The 14,765-nt window shown below is 47.4% G+C and overlaps 1 protein-coding gene across 1 annotated transcript in view; it reads left to right on the top strand.

Annotated features, from left to right (window-relative positions):
* The first annotated feature begins 1,374 nt into the window (after positions 1-1,374).
* LOC8032392 overlaps positions 1,375-14,765 on the top strand; it is a 42,078-nt gene continuing 28,687 nt past the window's right edge. The window contains exons 1-4 of the mRNA XM_029970664.4: positions 1,375-1,774; positions 7,671-7,766; positions 8,614-8,678; positions 14,560-14,639. Coding sequence (XP_029826524.3) covers positions 1,728-1,774; positions 7,671-7,766; positions 8,614-8,678; positions 14,560-14,639 — 288 coding nt within the window. The 5' untranslated portion in view covers positions 1,375-1,727. The remainder of the gene's footprint in view (positions 1,775-7,670; positions 7,767-8,613; positions 8,679-14,559; positions 14,640-14,765) is intronic.

Here is a 14,765-nt window from a genome sequence, read left to right as displayed (position 1 = left end):
CGCGGTCCTGGAGAACTGCTTGTGGCAAGAAGTAATGGCAGTAGCTTTCACCGTTGGCAAAGTTATGCTAAGAAACTTTTTGGGTTTACTACAGTTGATCGAATGCCATTTCATCGAAGCACGTTTTAGAGAACGGGCTCGTTTTATCGAAGCACGGTTTAGAGAAAGTAGAGTCTCAGTTTAGAGAAACGTCGTTTATCGAAAAGGGAACAATATTTAAAAACGGCTTTCCTACTTCGCGCGTGCATCACTGGTGCGCGTGTTAACCCAAGCCCCCTGCTGCGCTCCCGCCGCTTCGCGGCGGCAGTCTACGGCGGCTCATTACAAAAATGTTAAATCACCTCCGTACACGCCGCTTCGCCGCGGCCGAATTCGCTAAAAGGAAGCTCATCGCCATTTTCTCTAAACTGGGTTCTCTACAAATGGATTCGATAAACTGGGGTCGGTAAAACGGCGTTCGCTAAAACGAGCTTCTCTAAACCGCATGACTCCGAACTTTTTAGTCTCGAGGAATGGCTATCTGGCTCAAATAAAAGCTGAGGAACCCCTCGTGGTCTCGGTATTGACGCAATAAAGCAATGTAGAAGCCTACAGAACTTGTAAACAATGTGGAGCACAAGTTTGTCTGCTTCTTTTGGAGAGGTGGTGGTGGCGTTGGAATCCCAGCAAAAGCAGCAGACAAACTTGCGCTCTGCATAAAGGGTTGCTCATAGTTATGCACCAATGCATGGTACACAAACTAATTGATAACCTATAAGATAGGTTCATGTTAGCTGGCTTGCTCTAACTTCTGGTTTGCTGCCCGTGGGAGGCTTGTCCAGGCCTGCCTTGGTATTGAATGGCGAGTATAAACAAATGAGAACGATGCTTTTTGAATGATTTGGTGAAAGTCACTTTGCTGCGAGGGCATCAATGCAAACGAACACAACAATGCCCAATGCCAGATGGGCAAAGCTTGTGATTCAAGAGTGTTCATGGTTTCTGCAATCGGGCATTTGCACCAGGGTATTCATGGTATGTGAATGAAGGTTAGGCTGTAGTGGAGCACCTGCTGTGAAGTGGTGGAATGTTTTGGTAATAATGTGCAGGGAACAGTAGCACAAGCTTTCTATTTATCGATGCATGTCTCTGCAAACTTTGCTATAAACATTTGGCTTAATTTAAGATGGCGTGTAGTCGTCGTAGTAGCGGTAATAGTAGCTGTAGAAAACGTTTATTGCAGCAAAGAGGCGCTCGAATGATCGCTCTAGAGACATTCAGCTTCAGTGTACAAATACAAAATTCAGCACAGGCATCACAGAGGATTACACAATGTTTCAATATTCAATGCCTAGGCGGCGGAAGCTACCACCCAGTTCAAAGCCTGGCTGCAACAATTTTAAATATTATTTTGGCGTCTGTGACGCCAAACGCCAACACAACAGAAACCACTGACAGAAACTAAACAAAACGAAACCATAAAACGGCAATACCCGACCCTCTCTCCAGCCGTTTTACGAGAACTTCGGCGGCTTCAAGCCCTTCAAGCTTCAAGTTTTGCATGCGTTCGTGATCTCGCGGTTGATTCGCAGGTTCGCATGTCAAAGAAAACTATCAACCGGCTAAACCATATATGACCGTACGGTACTACTGAAGGCCAAAAGCACCTTCAGCACTGCTGCGTGAATGAGACATTTGATTGCTGTGTTGACGCAGCACTAATTCCGTGAGCTCCAGAGGTTCCAGCAATGCGCGACGATGCCAGCAAGAGCACGGCATGGACCGTCTTGACAAGGTAACTCCATCTCTGCAAGCGTTATTTATTTACATGAGAGATGTACTCCGGTTGTCTGTCCTCCAAGAAGGGGGAAGGAAGGAAGGGGGCTCATGTACCGACTCCTCACTGAGATCGGCCTGTCGCACGTTAGCAAGCAGAGGGTCCAAGATCTTGCGGTGGTCGGCAGGTTACGCGGCGTCGGGGCTTGTTCATTCTGTTAGCGCCCCTTTCCGGCGAAATCCGATGGCGTTCGTACGCCAAAACCCACGATCTCGGGGAGAAAGCACCGTCGTGCTTTCTCCCCGCATTCCCATTGCCGTCGCCCCTCGCACGATCACGTCGTGTAGAACGATACCTCGGGGTCTCCCTTTTACAGGCGTATCCAGGGCAGTGGCGTACGAACTTGTTTTTGAATAAAGGGCAAACCAGACCCCCCCACCCGTGCACCCACCCAGGGCCGGTGTCCTTGGTATCCCTTGAGCGTCGCCGGCCGGTGTTTGCCCTGCCCAGTGGCGGCTGTTTCAGGGGGGCAAAACACATGCCTTTGCCCCCCCCCCGCCCCCCCCCCCCCCCCCCACCAAACACACACACACACACACACTGAAAACTGGGGGGGGGAGGGGCAAGCACCCCCAATTGCCCCACCCCCCTCCCAGTTGGTACGCCTGTGATCCATGATCCAGGAGGGAGGCTTATAGCGCTTCAGCCCACCCCCCCCCCCCTCCCCCTTACGGAATCCAGCCGACCCTATACTGTACACATGCACTTGAACCCCCCCCCCCCCCTCCCCCTCCCTCCTCCGCAACCCATATAATATATCATCGACATCCCAGTCACCTGGGAGCGAAACTTCTTAGGCATGCAACACATCAATCCATCCGTCAAAACACCAACACAAGAGGCCTAAAAGTCAAATTTGGGGGTTTTACGTGCCAAACCAACGACGGGCATCTGGCACGCCCGTCGTTGGGCGGCGGCGATGGTGATCGGCCGGTGATGACTGGCCGACTAGGGGCCCTGGGCCCCAGGTACCCGGGCGTCCCAGTTGCGTGGAGGGGGTGCCACTTCTGGCAACATCCCCCCTCCCCCTCTTTATAAGTTGCGATCTAGGTGAGTGAAGGAGGGGGGGGGAGGGGGAGGGGCTATGAAAGACGTAAGGTCCCCGGGTGCCAAGTGGCCTAGCTATGCCACTGGCCCAGATGCTGGGTGGGCACCCAGTCTGGGTTCGTATCATTCATGCGAGTCAAAGGTTTGCCTGTTTAAAAGATGTGCCTGTAGCTGAGGCATTGAAAGTCGCAGGATCTGAACTGTAAAAACTCGCGCCGCCGCCAAAATGCTATCAACACAACTGGGCTATGAACACCACAGAGACAAGGAAGCTGGGCGACAAGGGTGAATGCAAAGAGAGCAGCATGCAGTGGGACACTACCAGATGCTGTAGAGCTTCCTTAGCCGCTGTGGCGAAGCGCACAAAATGTGAATGTAAGATTTCAGCAATCTATGTATTATGGATGACTCATGCATGTGTGGTCAACGAGAGGCATTCTTTGCTGACACACTTGTTATTTACATAATTTGCAGATAGATATTTACATACGGGCCGGTCCGAGATAATGTCTATGTCAGATATGAGACGAGCCTGGGTTCCAGCCGGCGTATTCCATCGGAGCTCTGTGTCGCGTGTGTGTCGCTCGGGGTGCGAGGCTCCTGCCTCGTTTGCAGTGCGTGCGTTGGTGCACGTTGCTCTACGGTGTAGATGGTGTCGCCCTCTTGTTCGCTACATGGGCTCCCCCCCCTAGCGGAATAGCGGTGAAAGACGCTGTTTGCGCGCTAGTTTGTAGTGTTTTGGAGAGTGAAGCGGACGTTGCGGGGACATGCTTGATCGGATTGAGTTGGTTACGTGATGTCCATCGTGGCAGAGCATCCCACATTCGCAGTGCACGTTGTGCGGTTGTCCGTGTCGCCAATTTGTGGTCAACATACCGAGAGGCATTCTTTGCTGACACACTTGTTATTTACATAATTTACAGATAGATATTTACAAACGGGCCAGTCCGAGATAATGTCTATGTCAGATGAGACGAGCCTGGGTTCCAGCCGGCGTATTCCATCGGAGCTCTGTGTCGCGTGTGTGTCGTTCGTGGTGCGAGGCTCCAGCCTCGTTCGCAGTGCGTGCGTTGGTGCACGTTGCTCTACGGTGTAGATTGTGTCGCCCACTTGTTCGCTACATGGGCTTCCCCTCTAGCGGAATAGCGGTGAAAGACGCGCTAGTTTGTAGTGTTTTGGAGAGTGAAGCGGACGTTGCGGGGACATGCTTGATCGGGTTGAGTTGGTTGCGTGATGTCCATCGTGGCAGAGCATCCCACATTCGCAGCGCACGTTGTGCGGTTGTCCGTGTCGCCAATTTGTGGTCAACATACCGAGAGGCATTCTTTGCTGACACACTTGTTATTTACATAATTTACAGATAGATATTTACAAATGGGCCAGTCCGAGATAATGTCTATGTCAGATGAGACGATCCTCGGTTCCAGCCGGCGTATTCCATCGGAGCTCTGTGTCGCGTGTGTGTCGCTCGTGGTGCGAGGCTCCTGCCTCGTTTGCAGTGCGTGCGTTGGTGCACGTTGCTCTACGGTGTAGATGGTGTCGCCCGCTTGTTTGCTACACATGTATTCCTTACCGGTAATGAAGCAACAACCACAGACACATTCGTTGTTGATGTTCTTCAAATCTTTCCGATGTATGTGAGCAAGCCAGAAACTCCAATGTTTCTCAGACAGCAGTTTCGTGCTCTCGAACTGTCGGCTTTTCACTTCTGGCAAACAAAGCAGCCTTATATTTGGCATTGTGTTACGCTCCTTTGCAGATGACTTGCTTCTGTTGCGGCAACCGAACATATCGCATATCGGCATTACTCCACCACTATGACCACAAGTGCACATAACACGAAAGGAAGAAAAGCGCACCGAAAACGATGCAGCAGCGGCCAGCTTTGCCGACGGCGGCCTGAAACCGAAACTATCTCAGTACCTGGTGATGGCGGCGACGTATCCCATAAGCCGCGGCAGTGACGTCTGTTTATTCTATGTATATTAGAGAGTTGCCAGCTGCTCGACCGGGGTCACGTGTCTTAATTATGGGCCGCGTTTGCAATACAGACGCGAGAAGGTGCCAAAAACCGTCGATTGTCTGCAAACGTCTCCGCCTTTCCGCCTGCTGTCCTCCTCACCACTTGAAAATGCGGCGTGCATACACTTGCGACTAATCTCCGCAGGAGGCGTCCGCCATTGGATCGCAAACGCACCCCGTTCATGGTTTAAGATGAACCCTCTCTTCAAGCTAGCCTCCTAACGACCGGGAAAATACACTGGTGTTGTCTATTGAGTAACCGTGAGACACTCGCAATTTTCGTATATTTATTATTTCTTTTCACACGACATTCTTTTCTTATTGGCTTTAAAAACTTTTCACACTGTTACAAACAACCGATTCTTGTAGATGGTACATACATTTGATCTTGCAGATGTGTCAAAACCTTTGCTCTAACGAAACGCAGTTCTGGGGCCACCTCATAGATGATGTCAGCAGGCCACATGTTTTTCTCATCGTAAGAGATTGCAATAACTCGGTCTCGAGCAGACGCAAATGCGTGAACCTCGGCTTTCCAGGCTTGACTTTCCAGTTTAGCTTAGATCAGCTTAGTGAGCTACCTAGGTAGGTACAGAGCAGGTTAGGGAGTTGGCAGGATTAGATGGTATAAGCCATACCGTCCTTTTCATTGTTTTAAAAGCCGGTTCACGCATGCCTCTCGGTGCCAAAATAACGAAATGATGATGCAATATCTGTGTTACTACTGACACTGATCGGCTCTAATTACAGGGCAACTCCGGCCAAAACTCAAAATGAAATAAATTACTGGTATCGCTGTAATGACATAAAATACGACCCCAGCCAAAATATTACGTCCGTGGGACGCCGCTTTCTCAACTAATGCCGATAATAAAAATGCGACCCGCCGCAAGCCGCTGCTCCTTAGCGGGCGGCCAGCGGGTTGCTGATCTCTATAGCAACATTGGGCCGTGACGTCAGTATCGTTCTCTTTTTTTTTCCTCCGGTCCGGGCGTTGCGCGGAGTGCGCTTCTTTGAGCCGCTACCACCACTTCGGCTTGTGATTGGCGTGTTAAGCCGTTGCTTTAATCTGTAGCCTGTGTAGCGCTTTGGTATAGCCTTTTGTTTATTTGCTTGTGAGGACTTCAAGACTCGTTTTAGCAGGCAACTCGGTGCACCCAAGACTGCCCAGCTGTTCCTCGAAAGATGCCAAGTACGTCTTGTAGCGCTGTGGGCTGCTCAAACAACCTGCTGCACAACCTGGAGGTGTTTTTTCACAAGTTTCCAACGGACCGGAAATTGGAGAAGGTGTGGGTGAACGCTGTTCGACGAGTGGACTTTGGGTTTCGGCTTTTACGCGCCCGAGGAAAAAAGGACGAAAAAACAAAGGTGTACAGCCCAGCACACGTGTGTTCGGGCGCCGCGGCCCACGCCGGAGTGCCTCAAAGCTTTATGTCTGGGACTGACCCGCAGCGCGAAAGCGAGAGGGCCCCCAGTGTACTGTACATCACTGGCAGCGCAGCATAGAGCAACGCCGGTCCATCCACGGAGCCCCGATGACAATTTAGGCCTAGCGACGAGTACGGAAGACTGCACGCACGGCGACAGCCGCTGAGTACGCCACCGAACGAGTTCACTCGTTTTCTAGTCGCTAGCTTTTGGGTATACAGGCGATCAGTACGGCATAGCGCACGCACGGCGGCGGCCGCCGAGTAGGGCACCAACCGAGTTCATGGGTTTTCCAGTCGCTAGCTTTTGGGTATACGCACTAACTCTTGCTACATATGCTGGATAACTACCACGTATACAGATTTAAAACAAAATCAGCTTACCTCCTATCTTTAGACGGCTAGCGCAACAGAGGTAGGTGGCGCTCGGCCTGCATACTCGTTGAACGAGAACGATCCTGACGTCACGTTCACATGGTGGCTGATTTCCAGTGTTGCCGGGGCCTCAAGCGGCTAGTTTCAGTTTTGTTGGCCACGCCGCAAACAAAACTTTGAGGCGTCGATATTTTTAGAACTACGCACAATAACGAGAAAAAAATTACACCTTGCAATTCAGGGACGCTGACTGCACTAAAAACGGTCATAATCCCAAAATCGAAAGTATGGACCGGAGTTGCCCTTTAAGATAGCACTGCATTGTGTGTGTACGCAGGAAAAAGCTGACATGTGATGAAGTCCTGATACAGGGCCGATATTACTCGGCGCTGTGTCTGTAGCGCTAAGTAAACGCTGATTGTACGTGTGAACAGGCCTTAAAAAACACTGACACCTCTGTATTATTAGGGTGTCAGAAGACTATCCAATCAATATTTTGCTACAGCCTCATACATGTTTTTAATAAAGTAAAAAAACGCAACTGCTCAAAACCAAAACTTGAATGGGGAGGAAGAAGAAACATAGAAGAGGAGAGAGTTGCCAAAAGTCGCGTGGCTGTGCAACCTTTTTTTTTTAATGAACTTATTTGCATTCTTCTAGAAGCACAAAAAATGGGTGTCATATTTTTTTATCTATTGTTAATATTGAGTGTGTGCCTTCAATGATGCACAACGTTGGTTATATTTGGTGGTTGTGTCTAAGCCGTAGAGAATGCATGTGACCACGGAGAAGAGAGAGAGCGCGACTCAAATCAGCCAGTTTTTGATTGGTGGTTTTCGGGCGGGAAGAAAACAAATTTCAGCCCGCAAATTGCGTTCTGGGTAGTTGGGCTCTCATACGCCATGTAGAAATAAAAACCTTGACGAGCATAAATACTCTGTCAGTGTCCCTTTAACTGCCAGTAAGCTGTTCGTGTGTCGCAGGCTGAAAAATGCGCTGACCGATGCTCAGCATCAGGTGGATGAAGCTCGCCGAGCGACTGAGGAGGCCTGCGAGATGTGCCAGCTTCTCCTCTCACAGTGAGTGTGGCAACGTGGTAGCTGGACTGTTTAGTTTAAACGTAATTAGCTGTAAGCATGCTGGCTAGGCGGCACAAGCTGCCGCCCGACTTAAAGGGGACAATACCCAGAAAAGTCAACTTCTGTACCGCTTGCTTGATTTCAGTCAAATTTGCAGTGGAGTGGCAAGACCATTCCTGCCAAATTTCATTGTCCTATGTCTATTCTAAAACTTGTTATAAACGTTACAATATAAATATCAGCGTGTTTTCTTAGAAAAAAATATTGTGATTTTTATGTGTAATATAGTTATAGGAATACCCATAGCACATATCCAGCTAGTTATTTTGCTATATTGCATTGTTGTTCGTAAGTATAAGTACATAAAAAGATAAAATTCTTTTTTCATGTCTGTGCTTTTTTTGCAAATGTAGTTTTTTTTTAGCATGAAAGAATGTTAAAGTAGAAAAACTAACCAGCCAGGCATGTTCCTCACAAAATTCCGTGACGAAAAACCACCTAAGAATAATTTTCTATTGTGTAATAGGAAAACGATAGATTTCCTAAAGTGAAATTTATGCCGAAAAATGGAATGGAGAAAAATGCATTCGAAGTGCTCCAACCCCTACCTTTTCTTTAGCATTGATGGACCGAATATAATTTATAAAAAAATAACTATGCAGTGTAAACTAATGAAACTTTCTGGGAATACTCTCTGGATGTTGGTGGATGTAATTATGGCATTTTTTCAAAATCAAGCTTTTTGCAGAAATTGTTTTTTCTGGGTAGTGTCCCCCCTTAAAAGAGTTAGGCCATTGTGCATCCATCCATTTATGCAAAGTTTGTTGCTGGGCGTCTTGCTTTCAAGGACCGAGGCACCTTCGGGTCTGGACGAACCACGGTCCAATGGCCACCAGGCTCTCCTGCATGAAGGTTAGTTAGGAAGGAGACATCGTCGGCCTCTCGAAAGTCGATGACATATCGGTCATTTTTACCCCAAATGTTTATGTGCCTGAAACCAGCCACCCTCAATCTTTCTGCAGTATTCTGCGGTTTCCTCGCATTGCCTCCTTCCCCCATTCCCTTCCCCGGGCTATTAGCTCACAAAGGATTGTCAATGGATGTCCTTGCTGCCAACAGTTGAGAACAGTGTGCACAGCACATTACTGTGAAGAAAGCCCCCACTCGAGGAAGGTCTCTCACAGCGAAAACAAGGCTAGGGAAGTTGTGCCTGGAGGGTCGATATCTTGCTTTTCAACATTGTGTGACGACAAACGAACCAGCTTACCCTTTTTAAGTGTCCATGCACACCCAGTGGAATACAGATGGAACTTGATAACCTCAAGGGTTTTGTTGTTGGGTGTTTCCATGTCACTTAATGCAGTGATGGTCTGGGTTATATTTTGCATATTTCTGTAAAAAATATATATTATATGAAAGTCAAGTCCTTGGGAGAAGCACTCAGCTATATGTTAAGGGTGTTTAACAAAATGCGGGTCAAATCGTTCCTGTGAAAAGTATGCATCGCACAGAGAAAGGGTTGATGTAATATTGGTTCCTGTTGAAGGGCGAATTTAGGAAAATATAGGTGTTTGATATAATTAGGCTAATAATTACTTTTAGTTTAGAACTTTATAATTAATAAATTTAAAGATACTATTTCAATTACAAACAGGGGCACATAATTTAATGCTATTGAACCCACCTTTATTATAGAAATATAAGGCATGTGCAGCCTTTTATGGTGCTCTGTAGAACACACTCGATTTGGACATGTTTTGAAAAGGGAGTCTTAGGAGGCATCGCGAGGAAACACAAATATAGACCAACTCGTGTTTACAAACAAACCGGAGCACCCCTAGTGGATGCCACCGGTGCCGCGCATGCGCGATGGAGTGTGAACAAGAAGCTCGCCGTCGCATATAAACAAACGAATGGAAGGTGATGTTGTCGGCGTTAGTGTGAGTCCCCACGTTGTAATTGTTGATTCCTTGCCTTCCTGGCAATGTCTGACTTCTGCAGTGACCTCAACAAAATTAATGAGGCTTGTTACACTTCAAAACGTTGTGTGAATAATGTGACATGCAGCGATCTATTCCGCTTGGATGCCACAGAATGGGCGCACGCTAAAGCGTAATTCGTACGATGAGATTCTGCTCGCTATTTTCAGTTGTGACGTCGCTCGGGCCGCAAAAGCGTGAACCGCAGCTGAGATGGTCGATGTCGATACTCAAAATTGCAAGCAAAATCGGACCAAGTGAATGAGGCATAACAAGTCAGTGATGGCCACTGGTAACAATGATCAACATCTCCATGTATCTACTATTTACACAGAGTATACTTACCCCAAATAACCTTCAAACTTAGAGTCTTTTGAGGCCTGCACTTACTTATTGCAATTACCGGGCCAACGTTTGTTGTACGGGCTACAGTCGTTTCAACGAGCAGACATCAAGCAGAAACGTTTAAAAGAGCAGACGACAGTTCGAACAATCAGGCAACCGTTTGAAGTTGAAGACATACAACTTGGCGATTTTCCCGCGTTCATGTTGGAACAAAACAAATAAATTTGACGACCACAAGTATCCGTGACTTCAACCTAAAGTGCTTCCCACATAAGTAATCATGTTCCGATGGCATCTGGTTTTTATTTTTCACGGCACCTATTAATGTTCTCGTGCTAACCGACGAGGCGGAAAACACAGGGAAACTGATCTTCAAACCTTTTTCGACTCTTTTGGTACAGCCCAGTTACGGCGTTTTGACGAGGAGGCAGGTTTTTGTCCGATTTCTTCCAAAACAACACATGGATGCACGTCCCGCATGGTAACTTATGCCCACAGCCCCGGACCGGAAGTGCGGTTGACGCACCACCACCGTGCTGCGACGTAACAGAGCTGAGTTTGTGTATAAAGCTAAACTAGGCACTTTAATTTCTCAATAGGGACACCATAACTTTTTACACCCTACGATAGAGCAGCACTGCTGTACATCGTTTGTCGGCTCTAGAAAATGTCTCTTCGGAGCAAACGTCATGCGGCAAAGCCCCTATAACGAAGACAAGCTAGTCGGGTTGTGCGAACAGTAGTTCGAACCGAATAGCGCTGTGTCATTCATGGCTTTAACAATGCAAGAGAAAAACAAGACGGCTGGTTATTTCAACAGTGCAGAAGCTAGGGATGACGCTGTGCTATTCGATTCAAACCACTACAGTGAAACTCGTTTAGAACGAACCCACGTACAGTGAATTATTGCAGATATCGAACTCATGGAAAATTTAAATAAAAATGCATGTAAAAAGTACTTTTTATAACGAACAACATATTGGCTACATCAAACTTTTTCCCCCCAGGAAGGCTTCCAAAGACGTGCAAACAATCATCTTTTAACCTGTCCCTTCCCCCCAAAAAGATGTAGTAAGAAAGAAAATTCCAAAAGCTCATGTTGCGAACAAAATTGAGCGAAGAGAAGTGATTCAGAAGGGGGGAGAAAGCTAAAAAATACACTCTGCACACACGCACAGAAAAAAGAAATTATTCATCCCGAAGCATTTGCCCACAAGAGAAGCGATTCAATAAGGGGAGATAAGTTTAAAACAAACTCTGGACGCATGCAAAAAATAAAAAATAAAAAAATAAAGAGCCTTTTAGCGCGTTGTTAAAAGGCGGAAGTGAAGAGATGAGAAAAGAAAGAGAAGCTCTCGTCTTACAACGAACGCATCGTGGAAGTTCGTTGTAAATGGTTTTTGCTGTATCGACCTACTTGCTATATCGAACTGATCGTAGCCTTTCCTGCTGTTCGTTATAAACGGGTCTGACTCTATTTGCACAACCCTACAAGCTAGCTCAATTCGAGTAAAGGTTTATTGTCGTTTTTCTCTTAAAGGGACACTGACGGTATTTTTCCTCGCCAAGGTTTGTATTTGTACATGACATACGAGAGCCCAACTACCCAGAAAACAATTTGCTGCTCGAAATTCGTTTTCTTTTTGCCCGAAAACCGCCGATCGAAAACTGGCCGGTTTGAATCGCGCTGACTCTTTTCTCTGTGGTTACGTGCCGTTTCCTATGGTTCAGACAGAACCACCAAATATAGCCGAAGTCGTGGGTCATCGAAGGCACACACTCAATATTAAAAATAGACAAGAAGTGTGATACCCATTTTTTGTGGCCTCTAAAAAGCTGCAAATATGTTGATCGACAAAAAAAAAAGTTGCACAGCCACGGGATTTTTGTCAACTTTCTCCTCTGTATTTCTCCTTCCTCCCCAGTCCACTTTTGGTTTCGGTTTCGAGTGAGGCCACGTGGCTGCCACTCGCGGCTGCAGGTGGGGGAAAAATCTCGACTTTTGCTTTGCGATTATGCAGCAGAATTGCAACATTTTTTAATGAAGGAGGTATTTTCTCTATCCTCCGGGACACGATAAACTATGTAAAAATGACGAGATGGAAATTCTTTTAATTTTAAAGTCGTTGCACCCGCCCTTTAAGCGCATTAGCTCCAGTTGTCACATTCATTGCAGTCGTGTAAATGGTGTAATGTGCCAGGGAAGCGCATCTCACCTTAGCTACCCGACGGAGGGGGTAGAGACGACGAATGCGCATTCATTCTGACCACGTGAACGGAGGTCACTCTGCATTTTGGAACGGGGAGGACTGTGGGAAGGCGCTTGCTTCGGGAGCTGGTGAGCAGCCGAGAACATATGGCAGCTTCCAATCTCGTTGGCAGAAAACCGTCCCCGGTGTTCGTCCGCAATTTTCTCCCGAAAAGAGACACAAGCTTTTCTCATCGTCACAAGTGAGCTGCTCGGTTAGGGTGGCCCCCATCCCGGCCTTGCCAATCACGACCGGCTTGTTGAGGGAGCTCCTAGAGGCTCCGGCGCAAGCAGGAACAGTGCCGGGAGTTCTGAGCATTGGTACCGCAGAACGAGCTCCTCCTTCCATGCCCTCACCTTGGTGTTGTTGGCTTGTGCCAGAGCCTCGGGGTCCGACCGCGATTGGCACGGCCTGGCGAGGCGCAGTGCGGCAGTGTCCTGCGAGCAGTTGGAAACGATCTCTCTCACCGGACCGTGCGCACTTACGTCGCCTCTGTTCCGAAATGGCCCGTCCCGGAGCCCAGAGTGCTCTGGTTTTGATCAGGGGTGGACGCAGGTATTTCTTGAGGGGGGGGGTCAGGTGTTGGTCAGCGTATCATATGCTTAAGAACTTCCCCCTTTGCCGTTTCCACGCCCTAAATTTTTACACATGCAGAATTCAAGAGGGGGGTCAGGACATCCGGAACCCCCTCTGAATCCGCCCCTGGTTTTGATGTATCGTGCGTCCCGGCAGTTTTGCGGAGCATCGAAGACGGCGGGCATGACCTTTCTGCCCGTTGAAAGGGCCTTCGCCCTTTCAACGGGCGAAGGCCCTGGAATGTCGGAGAATGGGGTCATGTGGTGTGGCTGCTGCCAGAAACGTGACTTTAATTTTGAGGCGTGCCGATGTGTGGCGCCACCTTTGCGTATGACTCGATGCGCATCCATGCAAACATTGACACGTTGGATCTATTCCGAGGACGATTGGAGTCGATGCACTTGAGTCGCATTCGTGTAAGCGTGGGTACTGAATCATGGTGGGGTATGTCGTGGATGACTTTGGCCAAAGACAGTCAAGTCACATTTGTTTTACGTAGTCAATATAACAAGAATTTATACTGTTTTAAAAAGACGTCTGGTATCTCTGTTTTCTGTAAAAGGAAACCCTGGCCTTGAACATTTTTTTTTGTCATTTCTGATTTAATTTTTTTTTAATTTTTTACGTCTGCTCTTAAGTTCTTGTGCTAAGTGCAAGCATAAGCTCAATTTTTGTTATCTAGAATATTTTTCAAGAGTACCTCAACTTTATCACAAATTGTACTGCTCAACTTTTTTAGTGTGACCATAAAAGAAATATTACATAAAGTACATCAGCATGTTTTATAAACAGCAGAGAGCAACAAAACCATAGTTTTAATTTTAGCATCATTCTAAAAAAAAAGGTCATCACGAGTTAAAATTTATTTTATTTGCTGATTAACAAAAATGAGTCATTAAAGCTTCTGCCAATTAGACAATTTTGTAGTCAACATCTTCCTTAAATAGTAGTCTTGTTGCACTTTCTAATTTTTAAGGTACTCAATTCTGAAACAAAAGTATTCGGGTCCAGGTTCTGGATCCAACGATACCGTAAGCAAAACATTTTTGTTGTGACGAAAAAAATGCATTTTGAGAAAACGGGGAAGAGATTTTCAAAACAGGCCTACAAACAGCCTGGATATGAATCTCTGAATCAATGCAGCTGTGTAAACGTGAAGTTTTGGAATGTGGTACGTACAGTACGTGTCGTTTGTGACGACTTGCACACCAACTCAACACTGTTACGTCACGCCCCCGGGGGTGGCACTTTTGGTGCGCTTCCAGTGTGGGGCTGCGGGCGGAAGTCGCTATGCGGGAGGGGCATCCCTGGGTTGTTTTGGAAGAAAGCAGACTAAAACTCGCCTTGTCTCCAAAACGCCACGATTGGGGCCCTACCAAAAGAGCCGGGAAAGGTGTGAAGATGCTTTTATGTGTTTTCTGCCTGCTCGGTCATCCGAGAACGTGGATAGGTGCAATGAAAAGAGAAAACCAAACACTGTTGGTCCACGATTGGTTGTGCAGGAAGCACTTTGGGTTGAATCTACGGATTACTTGTGGTCGTCAGATGATCCGATGGGGAAACACTTTCCAGTTTCACTGGTGCATTGCACTTCTCTTGCCGCAGCTAACTTGCTGCATGTTTGTGTTTCTCGTTACACTTCAGCTCAAGAGAAGATGACGAAGGAGCTGGGGAGGGCAGAGAACATCCTGGCCAGGGCCCAAGGCTTGAGGCAGAGGAGCTTTGTGAGGACGCGCTCTTTGAGGGCCACTGCAGCCAGCAAAATGCTTGTCAGGGTTTCTACGCACCGCATAATTTTCGCACCTTTTTGGTTGTGGATTCGTTGTTCTCGAGAAAAACTAGGAAAATAT

Source organism: Ixodes scapularis, unplaced genomic scaffold (assembly GCF_016920785.2).
Source record: "Ixodes scapularis isolate PalLabHiFi unplaced genomic scaffold, ASM1692078v2 PGA_scaffold6__148_contigs__length_123643588, whole genome shotgun sequence".
NCBI classification, from domain to species: Eukaryota; Metazoa; Arthropoda; class Arachnida; order Ixodida; family Ixodidae; genus Ixodes; species Ixodes scapularis.
The sequence above is the reverse complement of the archived record's forward strand: the minus strand, read 5'-3'. Positions and strand labels throughout refer to the sequence as shown.